The sequence below is a fragment of the Aspergillus uvarum genome, assembly GCF_003184745.1.
Source record: "Aspergillus uvarum CBS 121591 unplaced genomic scaffold BO82scaffold_48, whole genome shotgun sequence".
Taxonomy (NCBI): domain Eukaryota; kingdom Fungi; phylum Ascomycota; class Eurotiomycetes; order Eurotiales; family Aspergillaceae; genus Aspergillus; species Aspergillus uvarum.
In genome coordinates this window covers 157,734-178,322 of record NW_020291345.1, presented here as the reverse complement: position 1 = coordinate 178,322, position 20,589 = coordinate 157,734, and the positions used below count along the sequence as shown (strand labels likewise).

Genomic DNA, 20,589 nt, shown 5'->3' with positions numbered 1-20,589 from the left:
CGGCGCAAGCGGCTAAACATTATATGCACTCGTCTCCGTCATGTTCCCAGGTAAGTGCCCAGGATGAGGAGCTTCTTAAGGGCTTAGAGCAGACATTAACCAGTAACTAGTAATGTTGAAGGATAGTCGCTGAAAGATGTCTCAGAGTCGCCGCGCTAGAGTTCTCTAGTATCGGATAGTCTCCGTGCAGCTGCGCGAGTTCCACCATGAAGCAATAAGCTAGAACCCGTGGGCCCACAAGGCCTCAATTTTGATTCTGTAGCACTTGTCTCATTCCATGCTGTGGCATTGCTGTCGGAATTTTAGTGGAACTAACCCGATGACAACTATCTAGTAGTCACTATGACTCTTACCTGTGGGTCGGAATCTTGAATTGAGGTGATTCCGTTGAGATTGCCGCGCCACATATCTTGGTCCCAGCATAGACCCTGCCAAGTCGGTCGGCTGCGGTCTGAATAGATCTTTGTCTTGACTTCGCATACACCTTCTCATATTCCACTGTTCTCGATAAATCATTTCAGGGTCATTTGCCGGTATCCAACCGATGATTTGATTTTCTCCCACCTGCCGCCGGATCCTTGACCAGTACGGAGTAATGAACCTGGGATTAGGACCTCTCGGATTCGAACGACATGTTGACCTTCGGTGAAGGTGACTAGGCTGCCATCGAAGAGCTAAAATGATGCATTATTTCGGGCAGGTCGGTTCTGGTCATCAAGCGAGCCGTTGGAGGAATGTACCTTGCTGGGAGGAGCACTATTTACTGGGAAACTTGTTGCATGCTGCCAATTCACCGAGTGTTGCTTGTCGGTTGCTGCCGCTGAGTAAGAGATATGTCAGCATAGCAGGGCCCACCGGCGGAAAATTGGCGGAAACTGTCGGGAGAGAAGGAAGTCACTTCCACTCTGTCCTCATACAAGCGCAAGCAATGCCTCTGTAGCTTTAGCTTTACGCTTTCAAGTCAACACGGCATTTGAGGAGCGCAAGGCAATCAATAGTATGCTTACTTGATGATGCAGTCGTTCTATGGCAGTACGCTGTCTCCTACTTTGATACCAGCATTCGACCGTCGTTCGGGAATGGCCCCAGGCGGAAAATGAGGTCGGACGATTCCAACGCGCACATACGCAAAGCTCGAAAGGTCACTAGGGCGTGCGATGCCTGCAAGGCCAAGAAAAAGGCCTGCACCGGAAATATTCCTTGTGGTCCATGTAATCGCAAGCATCTGACATGCACCTACCAGACGGCCTATAATCGCGGGGTAGCCCTCAGCCCCCCACCATCCGCCTCGAACGATGATCATCAACCTCCAACCCCAGGCCCGGGGAGGAGATATATTGACGGCAATGCATTTTCTCCTTACCCTCGCAATCGGCAGACTCCGACGGGTGGGTTCCGATACACCGCTGTGGAGAGTTCGCACAGTCCGCTTATCTCCCAGGCATCTGAGTCGGCACGTCCGATCCAAGAGTCCTTGGTCGATGTGGGAGGAGACGGAAGCTCGCCTGAGGTGACCGGTCAATACTGGGGTCCTACCTCGGCGCATTCCTTCCTAGACCGTGCCGTCCAGGATCTTCATCCCGCGACGCGACTGTCGCCCTCACAGCAACATAATCATGACACGCATTCGACAATCTCAATTTTCTCCTATGGAGACCGCGTTGTGCCGCTAGCCTCGGTCACTAGATTTACATGGCCTGACAAGACAGTTGCCGTAGACCTGGTTCGGAGATATTTCGACTTTGCTGCACCAACCTACCGGGTTCTTCATCAGCCGACTGTCGAGAGGCTGGTTAACCGCATCTACAAGAGCCAAACGCCACACGGCCAGTCCTGCTCATCGCCTGTAGAAACATCGCTCGAGGCGGCGTCGCAGGCCATTCTCTTGCTTCTTTTCAGCACTGCAACAATGTTTCGGGTAGACATGGATGGACGTATGCGCGATGCAGACGAGCATGGCTGGCAGAAGAGTGAGATGTATTATGCCCAGGCGGACCACCTACTTTCTCGTGAGACAGGTGCTCCGAGCATGGCATCTGTCCAGGCTCGCTTCCTCATGGTACTATATTTGCTCAGTTCCTCGAGGCCCCACAAAGCATGGTTCACGTTTGGGACCATGGTCCAGCTGATGATGGCCCTTGGATTACATAACGGACGCACAAGAAGGGGTCACGATGGGCACAACTTGGTGCAGAAGGAATGCCAACGGCGACTCGTATGGTGCTCATACACCTTGGACAAGTATCTCAGCGTCATGCTTGGTCGACCACGCTTATGGCAGGATGAAGATATCGACGAGGATCTTCCTACACGAGTCAATGATTCAGACTTGACGCCCCAGGAGAATCGACTCACAAAGCGTGACTGCTTGATGGACGCTCCTGTGTTTCATGTTCTACTAGCTCGTATCTTGACGCGGGCTGTCAAAGAGCCCTACGTGCAAACGGGAATCTCCACCCGAGAGCAGATCGCAACTATCTGCACGTTGCATGAACAGGTACAGTCGTGGCAGGCTGGATTGCCCCCGTTCCTGTCAGGCGTCATCCACCCAAGCAGCCTGGTGCCGGTCTTTCGGCGCCAGCTGACCGTACTCCGACTGGCTCGATACCATGCCGTGATGTTAATCACGAGGCCGCTGCTGCTGCGGAATTATGGGCAGATGTGGCTGGAGTGTGAGACGACCTACCAGGAGCTTCTCTGCACCTGCCTTACAGCAGCCTGCGATGCCATTGAGCTGATTCTGGGCTTCGTGCATGATGACGAGCTTTATACAGCATTTTGGTACTCGCAGTATATTGCCTTCAACGCCCTATCTATCATTTACATCTATTTGATCCAGCTTCGACAGGGGCGGATTTTCCGCGTTCGTCCTCCCTTTCTGCCAAGACCAGAGGGCTCGCTTGATGCCGAGCTGGATGAAGCAACGCTTTACAAATTATCCACGCTTGCTCAAGACCATTTAGCCAACGCTACGGCTCGAAACGCACCCTCCTGGAAGTATAGTGTCATTCTCCAGGGATTGCGCCAGGAACTGACTCGTCTGGGCTTACACAACACGGACGCACCACTTCCCGAGGATGTGACGGAGACAAATGGCTCCGTGGTAACAGGTATGGTGCTTGCGCAACCCCATGCCAAGACGGGTCATGCCGGCCAAACGACACGAGGTGAAGCGAGTGCCTCGATGACAGGGAACGAAGAGCGCAATAACAATCCAGGCGCCACTTCTCACCCTGCATTGGAGCACGGCCACTACATCGACTCGATTGGCCTAGATCCCCGTACAGAGTCCTTGTTGGATTACTTTGCACTGGATAAAGATTTGATGCTGGACTTCTGGCCCCAGTTGGATAGTCTGCCGATCAACTCAAAACTTTTTGACTGATGCATCGGGCAACTGGAATCGTGTGCTATGTTTTCATCTCTGGATGTTTAATTAGGAATATTAACCGGTATATAAGGCGATCACATCGGTCATGCTTCCTTATTTTCATCCTTTTTACGTTGTAAACACGATTGAGCCTCCGAGGTTAAGACAGATAATTCTGAAGCAGGAAGCAGTCGTTCGTGTCCTATGAGCTCGACTTAGTGGATTCACGGTTAGCCCGCTGAAGGCAGTAACACTCCAGGCGCATGGCAGCCAACCTATCTATGATAATCTCCCCCACATCGATGCAAGCCTGACTTGAGTCTGGGAAGACTGCAGAGGCAGAGTCGCATAAGAGCCATTGCTCAAAATCCCTCTATAAGCTCCGGGGAGAAGCACCTCTATCCCCGGACTATCGCGTCGCACCGACTTCTCCGGGATCGTTTTTTTCTCGATTCACGGGTCTGTTCCGAGATCCCGGGCTGTCCGTTGGACTCGGAGAAGGAGTGCCCCACCAGCTCACAAATCAGACAGTCTAGAAGCACCTGCCTCCACCTTCTTCTTCGGCCTTGAGCATGCGCAGGTTCATCTCGGGCCGGCGGGCGATGTCGCTTAGTTGTTGGTTTCGGAGATACTTGAATTCGTAGTAAGGATGCTGTTCATCAATGCGCCGCAGGCCCTTCTCCGTCCGGAAGCAGTCCAGGAGATCTTGGAGGTCCTGTGCCGAACATTCATCGTGGATGTTGGGTGGGGATGTTTGTCTAATCGGGCCCAAAAGGTTGAGTGAGTGCCATACTACCTCGGCAAACAGCTTCTGGTCTGGTGAAACTATCCTACCTATATAGCTTCATTTGAAAGGGTGCTCGAGTCTTTCTGTATATATCTTCGAACTTCTTCTGTTTGGTTGATAACTTTTTGTCATTCACCCTGGGGACTTTGAGTCGGACTGTGAGACTCATATGTCAGCGTTGTGGTGCTAACTGAGGGTGTGAGCGAAAGCGGCCGAAGGTCTTCAGCGGTGCCGATGAGGAGGTAGGCGGAAGAGGAGAGGAGCGCGCGGGATGACGGTGCTGTTTGGGTCCGGGGGGAGGAGTGAGAAGTGCTCCAAGATAAGCGTTTCTTGGGAGGGGTGCTCGTCGTGGAAAAGGTTATTGAGCTGGAATTGTGGAGCTCACTGTAATGGGTGTAGGAGTCTCTCGAGGAGATAATTGATGTTGAGATTGGTGGACATCTACAACAGTGGTCCCCTGAGTTTAAAAATAACCATGGTAATGTTCATGTAAAGATCACTGTCGGCCCGACACTCTCTTAAACCACATCATCTGTCCATTTAGTGCAGGCTCTAGGTCCAAGCCCAGACTCTCCACCACCCCCGTCACGCCCACGTGGAACTGCGCCGCCATGTAGTCAGGATCAACCCCTTCTGCTTCTGGCTTATACCACTTCACAACAAAGAACACCCCGCTCACATGCTCAAAGCGCATCCAGCTCTTGGCAACTCGATCCATCAAGTTCACATGCAGCTTCGCATCCTTCACGAAAAGTGTAATGGGCCCATGGCCTGGATGCGAGTATGTGCCTGTATAGTCGTTGAGTGACAAAGGATGGGGCAACAAGTGAGGGATTCCTGGAAACAGCCGATCCTTAACCTCGTCTAGGCTCTGCAGCTGTATTCTCTGCCGCTCTTGCACGATTGCATCGATCTTGGCAATATAGGCCTCTCTGTCTTCGCCCGACCTGCCCAACAGCCGATCAAGAAGATAGAGATAGAGCTCCAACTCCGCGGATCTCGCGTTCTGCGTATTGCCCATCATGACAAAGCCAAATTTCTTGCTCGGGACAAAGCCCACCATGATTCCGAACCCCTCCCAGCTCCCCGAGTGCCAAATTATCTGCTCGCCATGGTAGTTATCCACGAACCACCCGAGCGCATAGAGGTGGACTTGTCCCGGCGGGATATTCATGTCTTCCCAGTCTTTGATGATGGTCCGCGGAGTTAAAATTTCTTTATACCCTTGTGGTGAAATTGGTGCTCCTTGATATATCATCGTGCGTATCCATTTCGCATAGTCGAGCACATTGCTGACAATAGCGCCCGTGCCGGTGGTAGGCGCATAATCCATGTACGGTCGCTCGACGTGGCGATTCGTGGTAGGATCCCAGGTGTAGCCCTTCACCAGACGCTGTGCAGTGGATGGACACGCGAGCACTTCTTTATTCGAGAAGTAGGTATCGTTCATTCCGAGTGGTTCCCATATCCGCTTTTTCATGACGCTCCCCAGACTTGTTCTGGACAATTGCTCTAGCACATGCGATGCGACCATGAACATATGGTTGCAGTAATTGAATGTTGTCCGTGGAGCAAATGCAAGAGGCAGGTGGCGTAGCTTCCGCACCTCTTCGCGCAGGGTCTCATTCGGAAAGGCGAGGTTCATTGGGATGAAATGCCCGGGTAGACCTGAGCGATGGGAGAGCATGTCTTCAACTGTGGTATTCGCGGTAGCGTACGGGTCTGCCAAGACAAAATCATCCCTGATCAGAGACGAGACGGGAGTGTCCCAGCAGATTGGATCTGGTGTGTCCTTGCTTTCGTCAATAGCCATTGACATGAGGGCCGCAGTAAAGGCTTTTGTGGTGCTACATGTGTCGAAGAGAGACTCGACGGTCATTTTCTTGTCTGGAAATTCCGCAATCCCGTATGCCTGTACTCCAGGGTTAGCTCATACTATATGGCGACGTTGGAACTTGGCAGTACTTTGGCATAAGTGCTGGAGCCATGGATCACTGACACTGTGAGTCCAGGCACCTTCCATTTGGCCAGTTTCTCCTCAACCAGTGCGTCGAACTCCGGAGTCAGGGGAGAGTTGTTCGGCCGTAGAACCATTGTGGCAAATAGTGCTGACGTCGACGGGGGCTTCGCTATTTGTCAAATGAACAGAGTTGGTGATAGCACGTTCCCAAGATCAATGGCTTGAGATGGTGGTATTGAGATGGTTGATGGAGCGGAAGAGCGGGGAAATGTGGTGGTCTTGCAAGCGGCTTATTTATCTCCCAGCTGCAGCCTACAGCCGCCCCGTGGATTACCGCTTTGGGTAAGTCCACCTCGAGATGCATCCTACGGAAAATATCACAGATACAACAAGATTGAGGAACAGTGTTCACAATTCAAGAGCATTGAAGTAAAGCAACATGATGCTGACACAGAGGTCTCTACAGGTGAGTGAAATCAGATCAAGCTGGTATAATAATACCATGGGTAACATTCGTTTAATTGCTCGTGTCAGCCAAGGGGTGTGCATTTGCCTACATGTGCTCATTAAGCATTACCTTACATCATTTAGAGAGGGTGAAGATGAAGGGAACCTGACAGTGAGTAAGGGTTATATTTTTTCTATCTTCCTATTTGCGCAACGCTTGCTCAATCCAATCGTTGTCCATGTCGATATCAATTTGATGAAGGACCTCTTCCCAAAGCCCGGGATCATCATTTACATCGAAGTTGAAGGATATGTCCTGCACGGAAGAGATATCCTGGTTCTGAGGTCTCGGTCCTGTTCGTGCAGCCTGTTCCACGACGCTAGAAGATGGTGTATGCTTTTGCGTGCTAGCGGGGGTGGCCGGTATATCCAAAGCATTGTTGTCCACATCCCTTGAGCGGTTCGGCCCAATGGCAGACTGTAGTTCAAGAAGCAATGAGTGACGAGCCTCGAGGATGGTATTCCCTCGATCCGCCATCCCTCGAAGAAGGTTCAGCGCGATCGCCATGGATCGCGCATTGGAATCGTTGTGCGGAAAAGCCGCATTGACCATGACCAGCAAAAGAGCGGCAGAGAAAATATACTCTCCATCTAAGTATCCGTAGGTCGCTGCTTGAGCGTTAGAGTGCTAACAGCATCAGGATCGAGGGGCTTCGAATGCACATACCAACCAGGTTCTGCTTAGAAGCAGCATCCATGATCATGATGGTGGCACGAGCAGCGGAAATGCAGCTCTCTATCACCTGCACGGCATTTTGGGAAAGCCCTTTCTTCCAGTCATCTGTTACCGAGCCTGCTGTGTCTGCATCAAGACGTCGCTGGATGACATAAAAGACCAATGGTCTTGCTGTCATATTGACACACGAGTAGAAATGTAAAAACAACGACACTGATTCGCGATTTATGTGCGTTCCAAGAGTTGAAAAATCAATACGCAAGCGGTCAGGTACCCGTCTTAGCCAGTCGAATAGTTCGTCCATGATACTTTGTACTGAGAGGAGGAGGTTTGACCCGGAGCGAGGTTTCTTCCGATATATTTCTTTCCACTATAAGTTAGTGATCGCGTCTTGTAGGTTGGCGAAGCCATCTTTACCTTCTCCAATGCGACCAAGTATTCTCGATAATTGCGTATAGTGTATTAGAACAACAGAAGGCCAGGGGACCACGTCGCCGGGGTCCTACGTGCAGTCAGTTCATGCTCACATCCCTTGACAACTCAAAAACTTACAACCGGTCGCGGCCAAGTTGTCCCTATGTCTTCATCTTGGATGGTTATAGGATTTCCGGATTTTACGGAAAGGAGCCTAGTGTTTGTCAGGTAACGTCATATCCTCTTCTAGCCGACACAGGCTTACCGATCCAAACTGTACACGGACCACCAGGATCGACGTCGACGATTCCGGTCTTCTTCGCTCATTGCTGGATCCGACGCCTCTTGGTGAAGTCCCAGTGAGATGGCCATTCGCAGAGCGGTGCCAATCTAGTCATACTTGTAAGCTTTTGTCGTGTTGTGGGGTGACAAAAACCACATACATAGAGGAATGCAGCATCCCGCCGATTCAAGTTTTGCATATAATATGCTACGTAGCATAGTACTTCGACAAAGAAGATAGAACCCTCTTCATGAATGTCTGGTAGGAAGCGAAGAGCATGCTTGAAGTATTTGAAGCCGGGAGGACCATCATCTCCCGACCACTGATTCACCGAATACATCAGGCCGTATGAGATAATAAGCAGGACCTGGCAATAGACCAGACATGACTCTCGGTTGAGTAGGTCTCGAGGTTGGTGGTAGACTATGTAAAGTCGATCTTCGTAGTCCTGTGGCTGTATAAGGGAAAAGATTGTTCCGATGTAACTGTACTGCACCCAATAAAGACGCTTGGCGTATTCGAAAGGCGGTAATTGAGGTAAAGCCGGCGATATAGATCGACGCAAGGATGTTGGATCATCATAAAGTGGGCGCACATCCCACGCTAAATTCTTTGAGGTTGGGTTGAGACGCTTGGCTAGATGAGTGGCGGAGGATGCTCCAATAAATTCTGATCGAATCATGAATCCTTTAGTATCTTTCCCTTGAAGGTAAGAGTGGTACGTACGATGCTCGCCCGACCGGTTAAGAAAGAGGTTATCCGCTCCATTATACCACCAGTCGTCTCGTTCCAGAGATGTTTCCGCTGGGGTTACGGAAGTGCTCTGGGAAGCTGATGTGGAGCTGGGAGCGGGTGGTGGAGGGCGATTTCCATCTGGATAAGAGTGAGCTGGAAATACGATAGCCTAGATCGGACGAAACAAACCTTGACGAGCGGCTTGTGCATCGGATAGCAAGCGACGGAAGTAGCTACTCAGTCAGATAATGGATGTGTAGGTGTAGTCGTCCACTCACCTCTCGGTAATAGACACACGTTTCTCAGCTTCGGAATACACACAATCATAGCCCACATCTTCGCACGCAGCACACGGATAAGGAGGATTGCCAGCGCAGCGGGTCTTCCTGGAGCGACATCGATTGCATCTGCACGAAGACGTTAGTCTCACCCACGTGGCAGAAGGGAACATGGGTCCGTCCATACGCTACCATCGATCGCCTTGCGCTTGCACGCTCTTCGGCAGATCGGTGCTGCAACCCACGGTGGACCTTCCCATGAGCCATTTTCAAGCACTCTTTGCTCGTCTCAAGGCAGAATATGCATCATTAAGATGGCTGAAAGGGTTGAAGATGTTGGTATGAGGCTAGGATTGTGGGGGTCGGGTCCAGTTCAACCCAAATGCGGAGGGGGACGGCAACTGATAAGAGAGATCGCGCACGTTGGACTTTTGAGTCACGGTCACGTTGATAAGCGTCCAGGACCAAGTAGATAACGGACAGGAACTCTGAACACGAGGATTGGGATCTGAGGCCGACTCCACTTGGTGCGAACTGCCCTCGTGGGTGGTGTTCCACAGAACAGGACGAGAAACACGAGGCAAGGCTAGATAGAAGATTGGCATCCAAACATTGCGGGGAAATTCGAGGAAACAGCCAAGGCGGTAACCAGAATGGTCGTAGTCACTCCCATTCAGTCCCATGATCCGCTTAGTAGTACTTCCAGTTACCTTTACAGCCATCCGAAAGCCACGCGATCGACTTCTACATTCATCAATCAATAATCAATCTACAACTTAAGGTATTATCGGCCCGTTAAGGATTCCCTTGTTGCAGATCCGACCTCTCATAACCACCCCCTTTAAAATCAAACTTCTCGGCCCGACCGCCCCATGACCATGCGCGCGCCCGGGGGAATCGTGTTTCCCATCACGTAATTTCGACTGACTGGCCTGGGAACTCCTCGTCTGCGCCAATCAAGGTTCTTAGCTAAATGTCAGGCTGAATCCACCCGAGGCAGCCCGTGCTTGGGGACCTTTCAGACGTGTCGCACGGTGATGCTGCGACAATGACGTTGAGGGGATGTTTCCTCCGTTTTATTTTCTCGACCCGGTTTCGGGATGACGCGGCTGGGCCCAAATTATATCCCCCAAACCGTCACACAGCCGGATACCTTATATGAGAGCACCACTCCTTTTGACCTCTATTTCAATGCGAAGGTTTTCTGGAGGAATAGGATGAGCGGTTCCGAGCGACTGCAACCATGTTGCTGCTCGTGATTGCACTTCTGTCATCAATGCTGGCTTTTGCATACACTTTCCGCCAATACGCGCACTTGAACTGGGTTTCCGACCCCTTAATATCGCGCATCTCGTGGTGGTGGCACATCTACCTGCGTAACTCACCTCATGATGGTCTCAAGCTCTCAGAACTCCATTCGAGATATGGAAGAATCGTTCATCTAGGACAAAACCGGATCAGTGTCTCAGATCCCAACATCATTGCTCAGCTATACCAGTTTCAGTGCAATAATATTAACGTATGTCTATCACGCGCTTGACTAGACCAGAAGCCTTGTTGACAGAAGTGTTGTTCAAACTCGCAGGGATTTGAACCTCGGGATGCCGATGCTTGCGCACAAAGTGGACGCGATTTCCAAATTCCAACCAGCAAGTGGGCGAGGTTTTTTGAATACGAGGGTATCAACGAAATCTCAACGAAAGAGCTTCTGTGCGCTCTGAGAGTACATCAGAGTATAGAGCTGGTAGCCTGTCTCAGGATATTCGCCGCGACGCTCATTGATCAATGCATATCCGACCCAGCGCCAGACACAACTCAGATACAGACCCAAGCAATAAACGCCCTCTCGCTTCCCATCAAGCCATCCATAATAGAATACTTACTCTTCCAGAGCCCAATATCGTCGCTAAAAAGGTACAGAGGTCGGCAGCTTACACATTGTTCCATGATTCCCGTCCCTGCCCTCACGACACCTGCTAGCCTCCACAAACCAAACTCAGACAGCTCCAACACCCTCCTTAACGACACTTCCCTGACGAGCGACGATCTTACAGCCGAGACCGAATCCCTCATCACGGCCTTTGCCTCTGTCTTTCCATATTTGGTTCAACAACCCGAAAAGCTAACTACGCTTCAAAATGAGATCGACTCAGCCTACAATACTGGGTCACTCTCCTCCAATCCACGCTGGAGGGAATTATCACGTCTACCCTACCTTTGTGCCGTGATGAAGGAGTCGATGCGCCTAACCTGCACCACGAACATGGACAAAGAGTTCCCAGCCTCAGCGGTCTCGGACGATCTACGATCGGAACCCGCCTTCCCGAGTGGCACGATCATCAGCTGCAACGCCTACGTCACGCATTTCAGTGACTCAATCTACGGAGACGACACACACGCGTTCCGGCCGGAGCGATGGCTCACTGCCAGCGTGCCGCAGAGGAAGCTCATGGATCAAACCATGCTACTCTTTCATCCGGGGCTACGCGCCAATCTAAAGCTCCGCGCCGCCTGGCTGGAACTGAAGAAGGTGGTTGTTCAGATTTTGCTCAACCTCAACGTGAGTTTCTCGTCGTCCCATTCCACAACCCGGGCTTCAAACTCACATATCTCCAAATGAATCAGATCCAATCACCACCGGCCGAGGATCATGCAGCAGAAACGCCGAACGTCTCGTCAGTCTTTGCAATCGTCACTACAACTCCTAGGATGCCGGGGTTCTGACAGCACAAAACCTGACCACACAAGCTCTTCAACCTTGGCTTCCATGGGATCATCTAGAAAGTCCTTGCTAAGCACATCAACCCCGCAACGCCTCACCGCTGCTGCTATCACCCCTTTGTTATGTTTCATTCGGAACAAGATACCCCTTTGTCGATTTCAATTTTTCTACCATAATACACTCAACGATTGACTCTCTATTTCACTGTAGCTTCCTTGAGTTTAAGCCTCGCCCCACACGGCCACAAAAAGTGGACCCGATCCCACCCGAGCCTCGGCTTAGCCAACCATGCTCTATCCGAGGCGATGAGTAGGTGTCCCAGCTCCAAAGGTGGAGGGGCATCAAGATCGGGTCGACATATAGACAAGATGATGATCATGTAAACAAGTGGTAGTAGATTGTGAAAATAGCGTTCGACCACAAATACGCACTCATCAAATGAGAATGGAAAAGAAGAAAACCTACGAAGGATATAAACCAGAAACCCAGTGCGACATCGACAGGTGTGCCTGACCTTGCGCAGAGCCAAGCAGGCAAGTCTCCTTGGAGCATCAGGCTCAACAGGACTCCGAAGCTCGCTGCAAGTTATTGCTCTCAAATGCCCAGGCCGATCTGGCAGCCCGGACGACTTGATTGTAGCTGCTGATTGACGAGTCTTCCTGGTCTCATCGCGACGCGAGGTGTTTGAAACCGTGATGCCGCTCAGGTGGAGAAGACAAATCACGCCCCGCAAAGCTGCCTCCAGCTCCAAAGAACTAGCGTGCCGGAAACCCTACTTCAAGATACGTCCTCTGCGATGCCAATATGTAGCCCACCCATGGAATGCGCTCGTGGTTCTCGAAGCCGCTCTGACTGAAGACTATGCGGGTCTAATCGATCGGAATGTGGAGCAGGAAGCTATTCTTGACGATCGGTTCGATGTGAGGTCGAGGTCTTCACTCGGAGCGGTTATTGAAATGGAGCATCGAGCGCTTGAGGACACATAGCAGCGCAGACTATAACAGTATCTATATAACAGGATCGACTCCGTCAGTTTGCGGTCGGAGGAGGCGACAAACAGGTTATTGTACCTGGGCCTGCTGGTCGATTGGATGAAAGTGTCCACAATAGACGAAACAATGGGACACGGGCCAAAACTCTCGCTCTAATGCCTGAATATGAACATCAGTGACCGAGTAGACATTCAACTACCTTCCAAATCTTGTCTTTATGAAAATATTTCTGTTGAGGGGGCGTATAGAGAAGCGATCTTAGCGTAGTCACTGGGATATATGATGCAGACTGTTCTACGAACAAAAAGAACGACAATTGCTGTTCCTCTCAATGTGTAAGAAGATCGACTGCAAGAGAACAAGTGATGCTTGAAAGATCAGGGAGTGTTCGAAGCGCGGGGAAGTCACTCTCTGCCCAAGCGGAAACACCGCACCTCAGAGAGGAACAAGAGGCGGCGTACTCCTCGCTATCAGTCCTCAAGAGAGGGGAGGTATGTTTAAAATCTTCAAAGGAAGAGTACCAATACGGAGAAGAAGCTGGAACATATTCATCAGATCTAAGACATCACAAGAAGAGAAAGAAGCGTGGAAATCAAGAGCCCGCCGTCGGCTGTCGCCAGGAATCTCAACACCTCAAAGCGACAACTTCAGCATCACAGCACTCGAGACAGAGTCCAATATCATCCCAGAAAGCACGAAAATTGGCTAAAGGAGATCAAGCACCAAACAAAAAGATTAAAAAGCTCACCTGTCGGGTGTGGCGCAAGGCGCCGCACCGCGGACAGGCTACGAAACCCCCCCTTCCAGTTATCCTGAGGAGGTTTGCAGCTACGAAATGGGCCGATCCCCAGGGGGATCGAACCCAGACCACTGCGCCGTTTCCTGATCAAACCCGCAAGCGTTCCCGATTGCGCCACAGGGTCTGGGTTATTGACAGTTATACTCGTTTTTGTTGTAAGTACCGCGTTCCTGACTCTATTGGGAAGGCGGTTGCAAGGCCCACTTTGGCAGAAAGCGACGGGCGGTGGGGCCCACACTGTGCAGGCCTGAGGCAGCAAGGCTAGCACAGTCAAATACTGCCACCACGTCGAGTTAGAGGAAGTAAGACAATTCGACCAGGACCTATCGGCACAGGATATGCCGTTTGTCTTACGCTCTACTCGACAAATTATCTCCGCCTTTACCTGATGTAGAAAAATGCCCCTCACATGTATATAGTGTGGGGCCAATCTTAGCTTGGCATTCATGCTTAAATCGAGTGGGTCTCCAGCCGCGGGCCGAAAAATAAACTATTGTCCCTGTACTCCGTACTTGCTCCGTAGTGACAATCACTGCAAAGTGCTTGCTCACGTTATTCCATCTTGAAAGCATATCACAGATCTGAAGTTAAGTGAGCCTACTAGGTACACAAGAAGTCTATATCTCTCTTCACTCACAGCTCAACAGAATCACAAGATAATAAGATGATCCAGACTTGCTCGGAGCGGAGTTACTAGCGTGTGTTAGTGCTTCCGCCAAGCAGAGATTTATCACTAAAGGGTATGATGTTCATGTCTGAACGAGAAACATGCATCTAGTAGTGGATTGACTTACTTGGCGGTTGCTACAAGTTTGCGACTTTGACAGGATGGGAAATACACCCGACCATATGCGTTGGCCAGTGATCTGGCCTGCTTTCAGCACTCATCCGGCACGTCTCGTGGTCGATTTCTCCAGTCCGAGGATATCGAAGGAACTGACCGCGGCATATTTATACTGTTGTAGGAAGATGACATAGCCCAGAGCTGCCGAGGCTGCATGTTCAGCCTGCCTCTTTTGTCACAGATCCTATATGAATAGCTCGGTCAGACTACTTAACGCACGGAGGGCACAGTCTGACGTCTCCGTTGCGCCATTATAGGTGATACAGTCCTCAGTTAGGGACATATTGAGAACCGTGTTTCAGAGCAGGGTCATATGCCATTCCACGTATAATGCCCTAGTTAGGCGCCGTGCTCATCTACGAACTGACCGAACGCAAAGGTACTCATTCGCTTCGAGACTCCTACCTGAAAAGGTCTAGCACAGAAGGGTCTCGTTTAGGCTGACCGGAGATCTGAAGCTTTGATAATTTCATCCGAGTCTAGTCTAGACTAAGTAGCAGACCGACTCTAATCACACTACAGAGTGGGACGCTGTCTTAACATCTATACTACTACAAGGGTCTCATGTCTCAGAGAATTCCAAATATGCAATACTACATCGCGAATGCACATTATGTCGCTCCACCTTGGATGTCAGAGTAAGATTCCGAGCTGGTCTCGCGGGGTAGCCGAGGATGGCAGCTACCGTCCTGAGCTCTACCCGTAGCCTTTTGAACTTCATCCACATCTTTTCGCGGCATAGATACATACCATGTCGACTCTACTCGGTGCATCACCAATTTGTACCTTGAGAGCAATGGCAATAGGCAACTCAACATCGAGTACACAAGCTCCTCAAAACCCTCACTTCTTCCATCATGGCGCCCAGAACCATCTCACCACCCATGACGACTAAACCAAGAAACGCCCAGCACCGAAGGATCTCAGTTATCACCTCCAGCTCCACTTACCCTTCACCAGGATACTACATTCCAAATATCCTAGTCTTCGAACCTCAATCCGACCAATCACCCCAAGAGCTAAACCTATATAAACCACCCTTCGACCCTCTCACTCCCACCACCCGCTCAGCTCCCAACCCAACAAACTCCAACCTTTCCACCCTCAAACCCACCCACAACCCTCAGAATGCAACTCCTCGCCTACCTCCCCCTCGTCCTCAGCCTGAGCACCCCCGCCCTCTCAGCCTGGGGCATCAAGGCCTGGCACAGCGACAACTGCAGCGGCTCGCTGCTGACGCACATCGAGAACTCGCCCAAGACGGGGTGCTTCAACTTCGACAAGAAAGAGGGGTATGGGATCCGCTCGATCAATGGCAACTTCAACACCAAGGACTACCACATCACGATCTACCCCAAAGAGAACTGCAAGGGGACGGCGGCGTGGTCCGGCCAGCAGATCAGTCCTCACAAGTGCGAGGTGTTCAAGGAGTGGAACTCAAAGGTCGTCATGTACTCGTACAAGGTCACTGCGGCTTAGGCCTATGTCGGGAGAATTGGATGTGGTGAGTTTCTTCTGAGGGGCGCGTGTGGTTTACGCTTTCCTTTACGGGGCAGATGGCTGACGATGGGGGGGGGGGGTAGATACCGGGACGTTGATGCGTCTTTGGCTTCGCTATATGTGCTGTATATGTAGCGTTGGAAAGTCTTTCTGCTGCTGTCTGTTCATAGTATCTATATCTTGGACGGCCATATTGCCTGTCTCGCCATCGTGATAGAAAAAGAATATTTCTAACATCATTCCCCTGCCTATAAACATGGTTGCAACTCAAGGCTTTTTACACTTTAGAATATATGCTTGATACAGTAGCTTAAGAATTTATCACCGTGAACTATATTGAAGCATAGATCTGTCTGGCCTTTGCTGGAGCCCGAGGACCTTATACCTTATGATCCTCCTGCCTGGGTGAGCTACCGAGCAAATTCCCCGCACGGGTTGGAGATCCCTCCCCCGCACGTAAGGCGGTCAGCCCTACCGACCCTTGTTTCCCAAGGTTAGACATCATACCACGGCGCATGACTTAATCGCGACGTTCTAGAACCCCCAATTCCGCGATCAACCGATCTTCAAGAGTCACGACCAAACCAATTACACACCAACCGTATTGAATAACTAATCAAGTCCAGACCACCTACTGGAAGTAGCTTACTCCCCCCCTCTCATCACCACTTCAATCACAAAATTCCCCACATTAGCGCCCCTCAACAAAGAACCCACACACTATAGATACTCCTAAACCATCGATGATGGCATACATCCCCATTACGTCACCACCCCCAGATCCAGAAACCCAGACCATCCAGATTTATAACCCCTTTCACGCCATTAGTCAATGCCACCTAACTTAGCCAGCTCAATCAATCCTCGCCCAAAAAAAAATAAAATGCCTCGCATCCCCTCTCCATCTTTTAAGTTGACAAGACAAATCCCATCTGCAACAAGAACCCTCCTCAACATATCAACCCCAAAAACACTCACCCTCACTACCTCCCGGATCATCCGGCTCCCTCTACCTGCAGCAACATCCCCCAAACGAAACCACAGCACAACATCAAATCTCAACAAATACACCGCCGGGAACATGACGAGTCAACCCCCCAAAAACGAGATGGTCTATTTCCCCGGCGTCATGTCGCCGAGCCGGAAGTTCGGGGTGTTCCGCAAGGTTCTCCACACGGGCTTGTACTCGCAGTTTGTGGCCATGGAGGTGCCGGTTAATGGGGAGATTGGGGATGAGGTATTCTCTATTCAACAGGTGTTTTGTGGGACGCGAGCTAACACAGATATTTCGGGTGTAGGTGCATACAGTTGACCAGACTTTGATTTTCACACACGGGACGGGTAAGGCGATTGTCGCTGGCAAGGAGCAAGAGGTGAAGCAGGGGGATGTGGTGATTGTGCCGGCGGGAACGCAGCACCAGTTCCTGAATGCGGGCAATACGCCCCTCGAGTTGGTGACTATCTATGCTCCCGCGGAGCACGATCCTCGCACGGTGCACCAGACTAAGGAGGAAGGCGACGCCCAAGAGGAGGCGGGTGAGGATGAAGCGCCAGAGTGGAGTCAGCGGAGTAAGAGCGAGAACGAGAGGATTGGATTGGTCAAGGTGCCACAATAGCTGGAATTGGCAACGGAAATCATGTCCAATCTAGTATTCCATAAAGCACAGATGATTCATTGAAACAGCAACACTGCAGTCAATTGCGACGTTCTTCTGATGATCCAACCATGTTATCCATAAACCTCCCCACTTTAGCTTTCGGCGCAAGATGATACAGGTGATTAGACCGCCCCAAGGTCACCATTTAATCATTTCTAATTGACTTTGTCAAGCCTCTCCTCACCACAGGCTCATGTAGGTAGTGCTCGTACAACATCGACTATTGGGGTTGCCAGTCTCTGTTCAGGAGAACAGGGCTTGTCTCGGTCCATCAGAGGGTTTGTTCTGGCTAAGAATAGAGGGAGGAAACGATTGAATGGTAATGCCTCAGGTCCGAATCACTCTCGCACGTAGTTAAATTCAATTGTCGCTGGCGGAGTACATGAAATTAGTGCTAAAATAGTCTATCACTCTATCAATATCAACTCGAATCAACATCACGACGACAGCTTTTCCTTTCTATATCGCCTCCAACTGACAAGCATAAAGAAAACCGAGATTACCACCCCTAGACCAGCAAGTCCGATTCCTAGATACAGCGCACCGTGGTACCCCTGGAGTGCATCTTCTCCCCCATTGTTGACGTTCGACTCCACTGTACCAGCGAATCCCAGTCCAAGCGAGATCGAATAGTTCACTGTTGTGGTGACCAAGGAGGCTGCGAGCCCTTGGTGGTGGTGTTGCATCGAATTGCTCAGGATCAGGGTGCCAGATGGGAATGACATGTCCCTGCAACAGATTAGCCACATGCTACCACTGATGTAGAAACTAGGTATATACTCACATTCCCCATGAAGTAATCAAGCTAGCAACGAAGGCTTGGGCCCAGTATGTTTGATTCAATGGTATCGTCGCAACAAGGCCCTGACCAACGGTGAAGAAGCACATGGCGCAGAACATGATCACACTTGGCGGCAGTCGGCCGAGAAGGAAGCCGGTGACAAGGGCGGCGACTGCCCCCGACGGTGCGGCAGCAGACCACTTCGCCGTCGCCAGTAGCGGCGAGTCTCCTTTGATCACCTCCATGAACTGATAGAAATAATAGATGACGATACCAAAGCTGGACCAGCCAGCAGCAATGCATCCGAGCACCCATGCTAGATCCCCTGTCAAAACCGACCGGGGGATCAGCGGACACGAAGCCGAGCCTTCGACGAAGACGAAGATGCCGAAAAGGAAAAAGCCGACGATGAGAAGGACGTACGTATACACCGTGGGCCAGCCAACCAGAGCTGCTTGGTTCCAGGCGAAGTTGATCAGTACTAGTGCTGGAATACCAGTTGTCGCTCCGACGACGTCTAAGCGAGCCCATGTCGATAGGTCATCCTTGAACTGCGGCCGATGAGTTTGCGGTATGACCAGCAGGCCTAGCACCGATAGCACGAAGCAAACGATTCCCATAACCCAATACGCCCAAGGCCACCACACGAGCTGCGCGAATATCGACGAGAACACACCGCCGATGATGAACCCGCCAGGGGCAGTGGCACCGAAACAGCTGAAAATCATTTCTTTGCGCAGGCCCGGGGGGTATGCGCGGCCGAGGATTGCAATCGCATTCGGGAGCAGCAAAGCTGGGCCGATGCCCTGAAGGGCCCGGCAGCAGTCGAAGAACACTTTGTTGGACCATACACTGAACCCAGCGAGAAGTGACCACAGTCCGAACCACGCGAAGCCGATGATGAACATGCGACGATGACCATACACATCTCCAAGCCGACCGGCGACCAGAATGAAAGTGCCGACCGTCAGACTATAGGCTGCGGCAAACCAGCTCAGCTCTCCTGCGCTGGTGGTTCCGAAGCTGTCCCCGATGATATGCGCCGGCGCGATAGACATACATAGCCCAGCTTGCGTCATGAATTGAGCCATACATACTACCGCAATGAACAAAATCTCTTTCCAAAGCACCGACGGTGGTTTGAGTATTGACTGGGCAGTCTCGAGTCGAGTGAGTGCCTCAGGGTCATGCTCGTCGGCCTCATTTTCAATTGGTTTATCGTGCAGTTCGTTGCGGGAAAAGGTAGACTCGGAATCGGTTGGGGTGGATTCGACTTGGAACTGACGATCGGAGTATTCTGTCTCGACGGTCATTTCTCTGAAACGCTTTTAGGCCTCATGAAGATGCAGCCGATTCAACAAGACACCGAATCTGGAGGACAGCCAACTGCTCCGGGCCCGAGCTTGGGAGAGTCCTCTATCTTAAGTATTGCGAAATGTTGTAGCCCACGCTGTTGATAATATCTATCTAAACCCACTCAGTCGCCACAGTAGAGGTATACTGTAATCCAATTCGCTATTCAAGGCTGAGGAAATGTCCCAGAATAGCTAGTCGGGCCTGGCGGACCCATACTTCAGGCTTGTCCCGTCGGAAAACACTCCGGGCCCGACGGATTGCAATGCGCCACCGACAGCCCGAATCGATATCATTGCGATGTACGAAGATTTAGGGACTGCAGCAAAACCTTGGCGCACAAAGACATCTACTGCTTGATTGCTCGAGACCGATATCCCTTAACTATTATTAGTATTCTTACTGCAAGCTTTCTAGGGCCTAGCTCTGCTAATCAATACAGAGTCTTTGCTCTGCACGCCGGCTGCCCAGCTCAGATTGATCTCGATAGATTCGATTGCGTCAGCCACCATGTTTCATAAGAACCTGATTTCTGATGTTAAGCGCGGCGCTAAGCCTTGTCTATGTTGATTATCTATTTTACACTTGCCATAGAAGCGTGCATCTTCTGGAATGCAATGGAATGTTCAGGGAAGATTTCATCGGTGATTGTCCATGGTTAAATCATGTGGCTGCAGTACCTTCTATCTACTCAACGCGCTGCTTATGGCTTACCATATCGCCAACGCATCAATAGGCCCCTTGCTCAGATCGACGAATTGCCCCAAGAGCTATATTTCCGTCTCTTACTAGATTTATCCAGAGCCCATGTATCGTTAGAAACTATACCTCCTTTTCGAAGCCAAAAAACATATCCTGATTTGAATGTTGGTAATATTCATTTTCCGAGCTCTCTGCAAGATAAAGATGGCTTTAGAAGCTTTGGTCGTG

The 20,589-nt window shown here is 50.9% G+C and overlaps 7 protein-coding genes across 7 annotated transcripts; 4 read left to right on the top strand and 3 right to left on the bottom strand.

Annotated features, from left to right (window-relative positions):
* Nucleotides 1-1,096: 1,096 nt before the first annotated feature.
* Nucleotides 1,097-3,461, top strand: BO82DRAFT_340842 (Zn(II)2Cys6 transcription factor; the record flags this gene model as incomplete). Its single annotated transcript, XM_025633528.1, has 2 exons — nucleotides 1,097-1,392; nucleotides 1,501-3,461. 2 exons carry the CDS (start codon nucleotides 1,097-1,099, stop codon nucleotides 3,383-3,385), a joined length of 2,181 nt encoding a protein of 726 aa, XP_025489449.1. The 3' UTR covers nucleotides 3,386-3,461.
* Nucleotides 3,462-4,653: 1,192 nt separating this feature from the next.
* On the bottom strand, nucleotides 4,654-6,251 carry BO82DRAFT_289247 (beta-lactamase/transpeptidase-like protein; the record flags this gene model as incomplete). The annotated part of the gene is made up of 2 exons (XM_025631643.1): nucleotides 4,654-6,069; nucleotides 6,123-6,251. 2 exons carry the CDS (start codon nucleotides 6,249-6,251, stop codon nucleotides 4,654-4,656), a joined length of 1,545 nt encoding a protein of 514 aa, XP_025489448.1.
* Nucleotides 6,252-6,736: 485 nt separating this feature from the next.
* On the bottom strand, nucleotides 6,737-9,567 carry BO82DRAFT_315596 (transcription factor domain-containing protein). Its single transcript, XM_025632541.1, has 10 exons — nucleotides 9,198-9,567; nucleotides 9,011-9,139; nucleotides 8,922-8,965; nucleotides 8,724-8,870; nucleotides 8,158-8,666; nucleotides 7,980-8,104; nucleotides 7,853-7,928; nucleotides 7,718-7,802; nucleotides 7,292-7,663; nucleotides 6,737-7,233 (listed from the first exon to the last, which is right to left on the bottom strand). The coding sequence occupies exons 1-10, from the start codon at nucleotides 9,275-9,277 to the stop codon at nucleotides 6,767-6,769; spliced, it is 2,034 nt and encodes a 677-aa protein (XP_025489447.1). The 5' UTR covers nucleotides 9,278-9,567; the 3' UTR covers nucleotides 6,737-6,766.
* A 1,014-nt stretch (nucleotides 9,568-10,581) lies between these two features.
* Nucleotides 10,582-11,772, top strand: BO82DRAFT_356619 (putative cytochrome P450 monooxygenase). Its single transcript, XM_025635781.1, has 2 exons — nucleotides 10,582-11,570; nucleotides 11,636-11,772. Exons 1-2 carry the CDS (start codon nucleotides 10,956-10,958, stop codon nucleotides 11,732-11,734), a joined length of 714 nt encoding a protein of 237 aa, XP_025489446.1. The 5' UTR covers nucleotides 10,582-10,955; the 3' UTR covers nucleotides 11,735-11,772.
* A 3,677-nt stretch (nucleotides 11,773-15,449) lies between these two features.
* On the top strand, nucleotides 15,450-16,053 carry BO82DRAFT_394030 (uncharacterized protein). The gene is made up of 2 exons (XM_025638708.1): nucleotides 15,450-15,871; nucleotides 15,951-16,053. The coding sequence occupies exon 1, from the start codon at nucleotides 15,496-15,498 to the stop codon at nucleotides 15,844-15,846; it is 351 nt and encodes a 116-aa protein (XP_025489445.1). The 5' UTR covers nucleotides 15,450-15,495; the 3' UTR covers nucleotides 15,847-15,871; nucleotides 15,951-16,053.
* Nucleotides 16,054-16,566: 513 nt separating this feature from the next.
* Nucleotides 16,567-17,628, top strand: BO82DRAFT_356616 (cupin domain-containing protein). Its single transcript, XM_025635780.1, has 2 exons — nucleotides 16,567-17,104; nucleotides 17,166-17,628. Exons 1-2 carry the CDS (start codon nucleotides 16,949-16,951, stop codon nucleotides 17,481-17,483), a joined length of 474 nt encoding a protein of 157 aa, XP_025489444.1. The 5' UTR covers nucleotides 16,567-16,948; the 3' UTR covers nucleotides 17,484-17,628.
* Nucleotides 17,629-17,872: 244 nt separating this feature from the next.
* BO82DRAFT_340828 (MFS transporter) lies at nucleotides 17,873-19,619 on the bottom strand (the record flags this gene model as incomplete). The annotated part of the gene is made up of 2 exons (XM_025633527.1): nucleotides 17,873-18,254; nucleotides 18,310-19,619. The coding sequence occupies 2 exons, from the start codon at nucleotides 19,617-19,619 to the stop codon at nucleotides 17,963-17,965; spliced, it is 1,602 nt and encodes a 533-aa protein (XP_025489443.1). The 3' UTR covers nucleotides 17,873-17,962.
* Nucleotides 19,620-20,589: the final 970 nt, after the last annotated feature.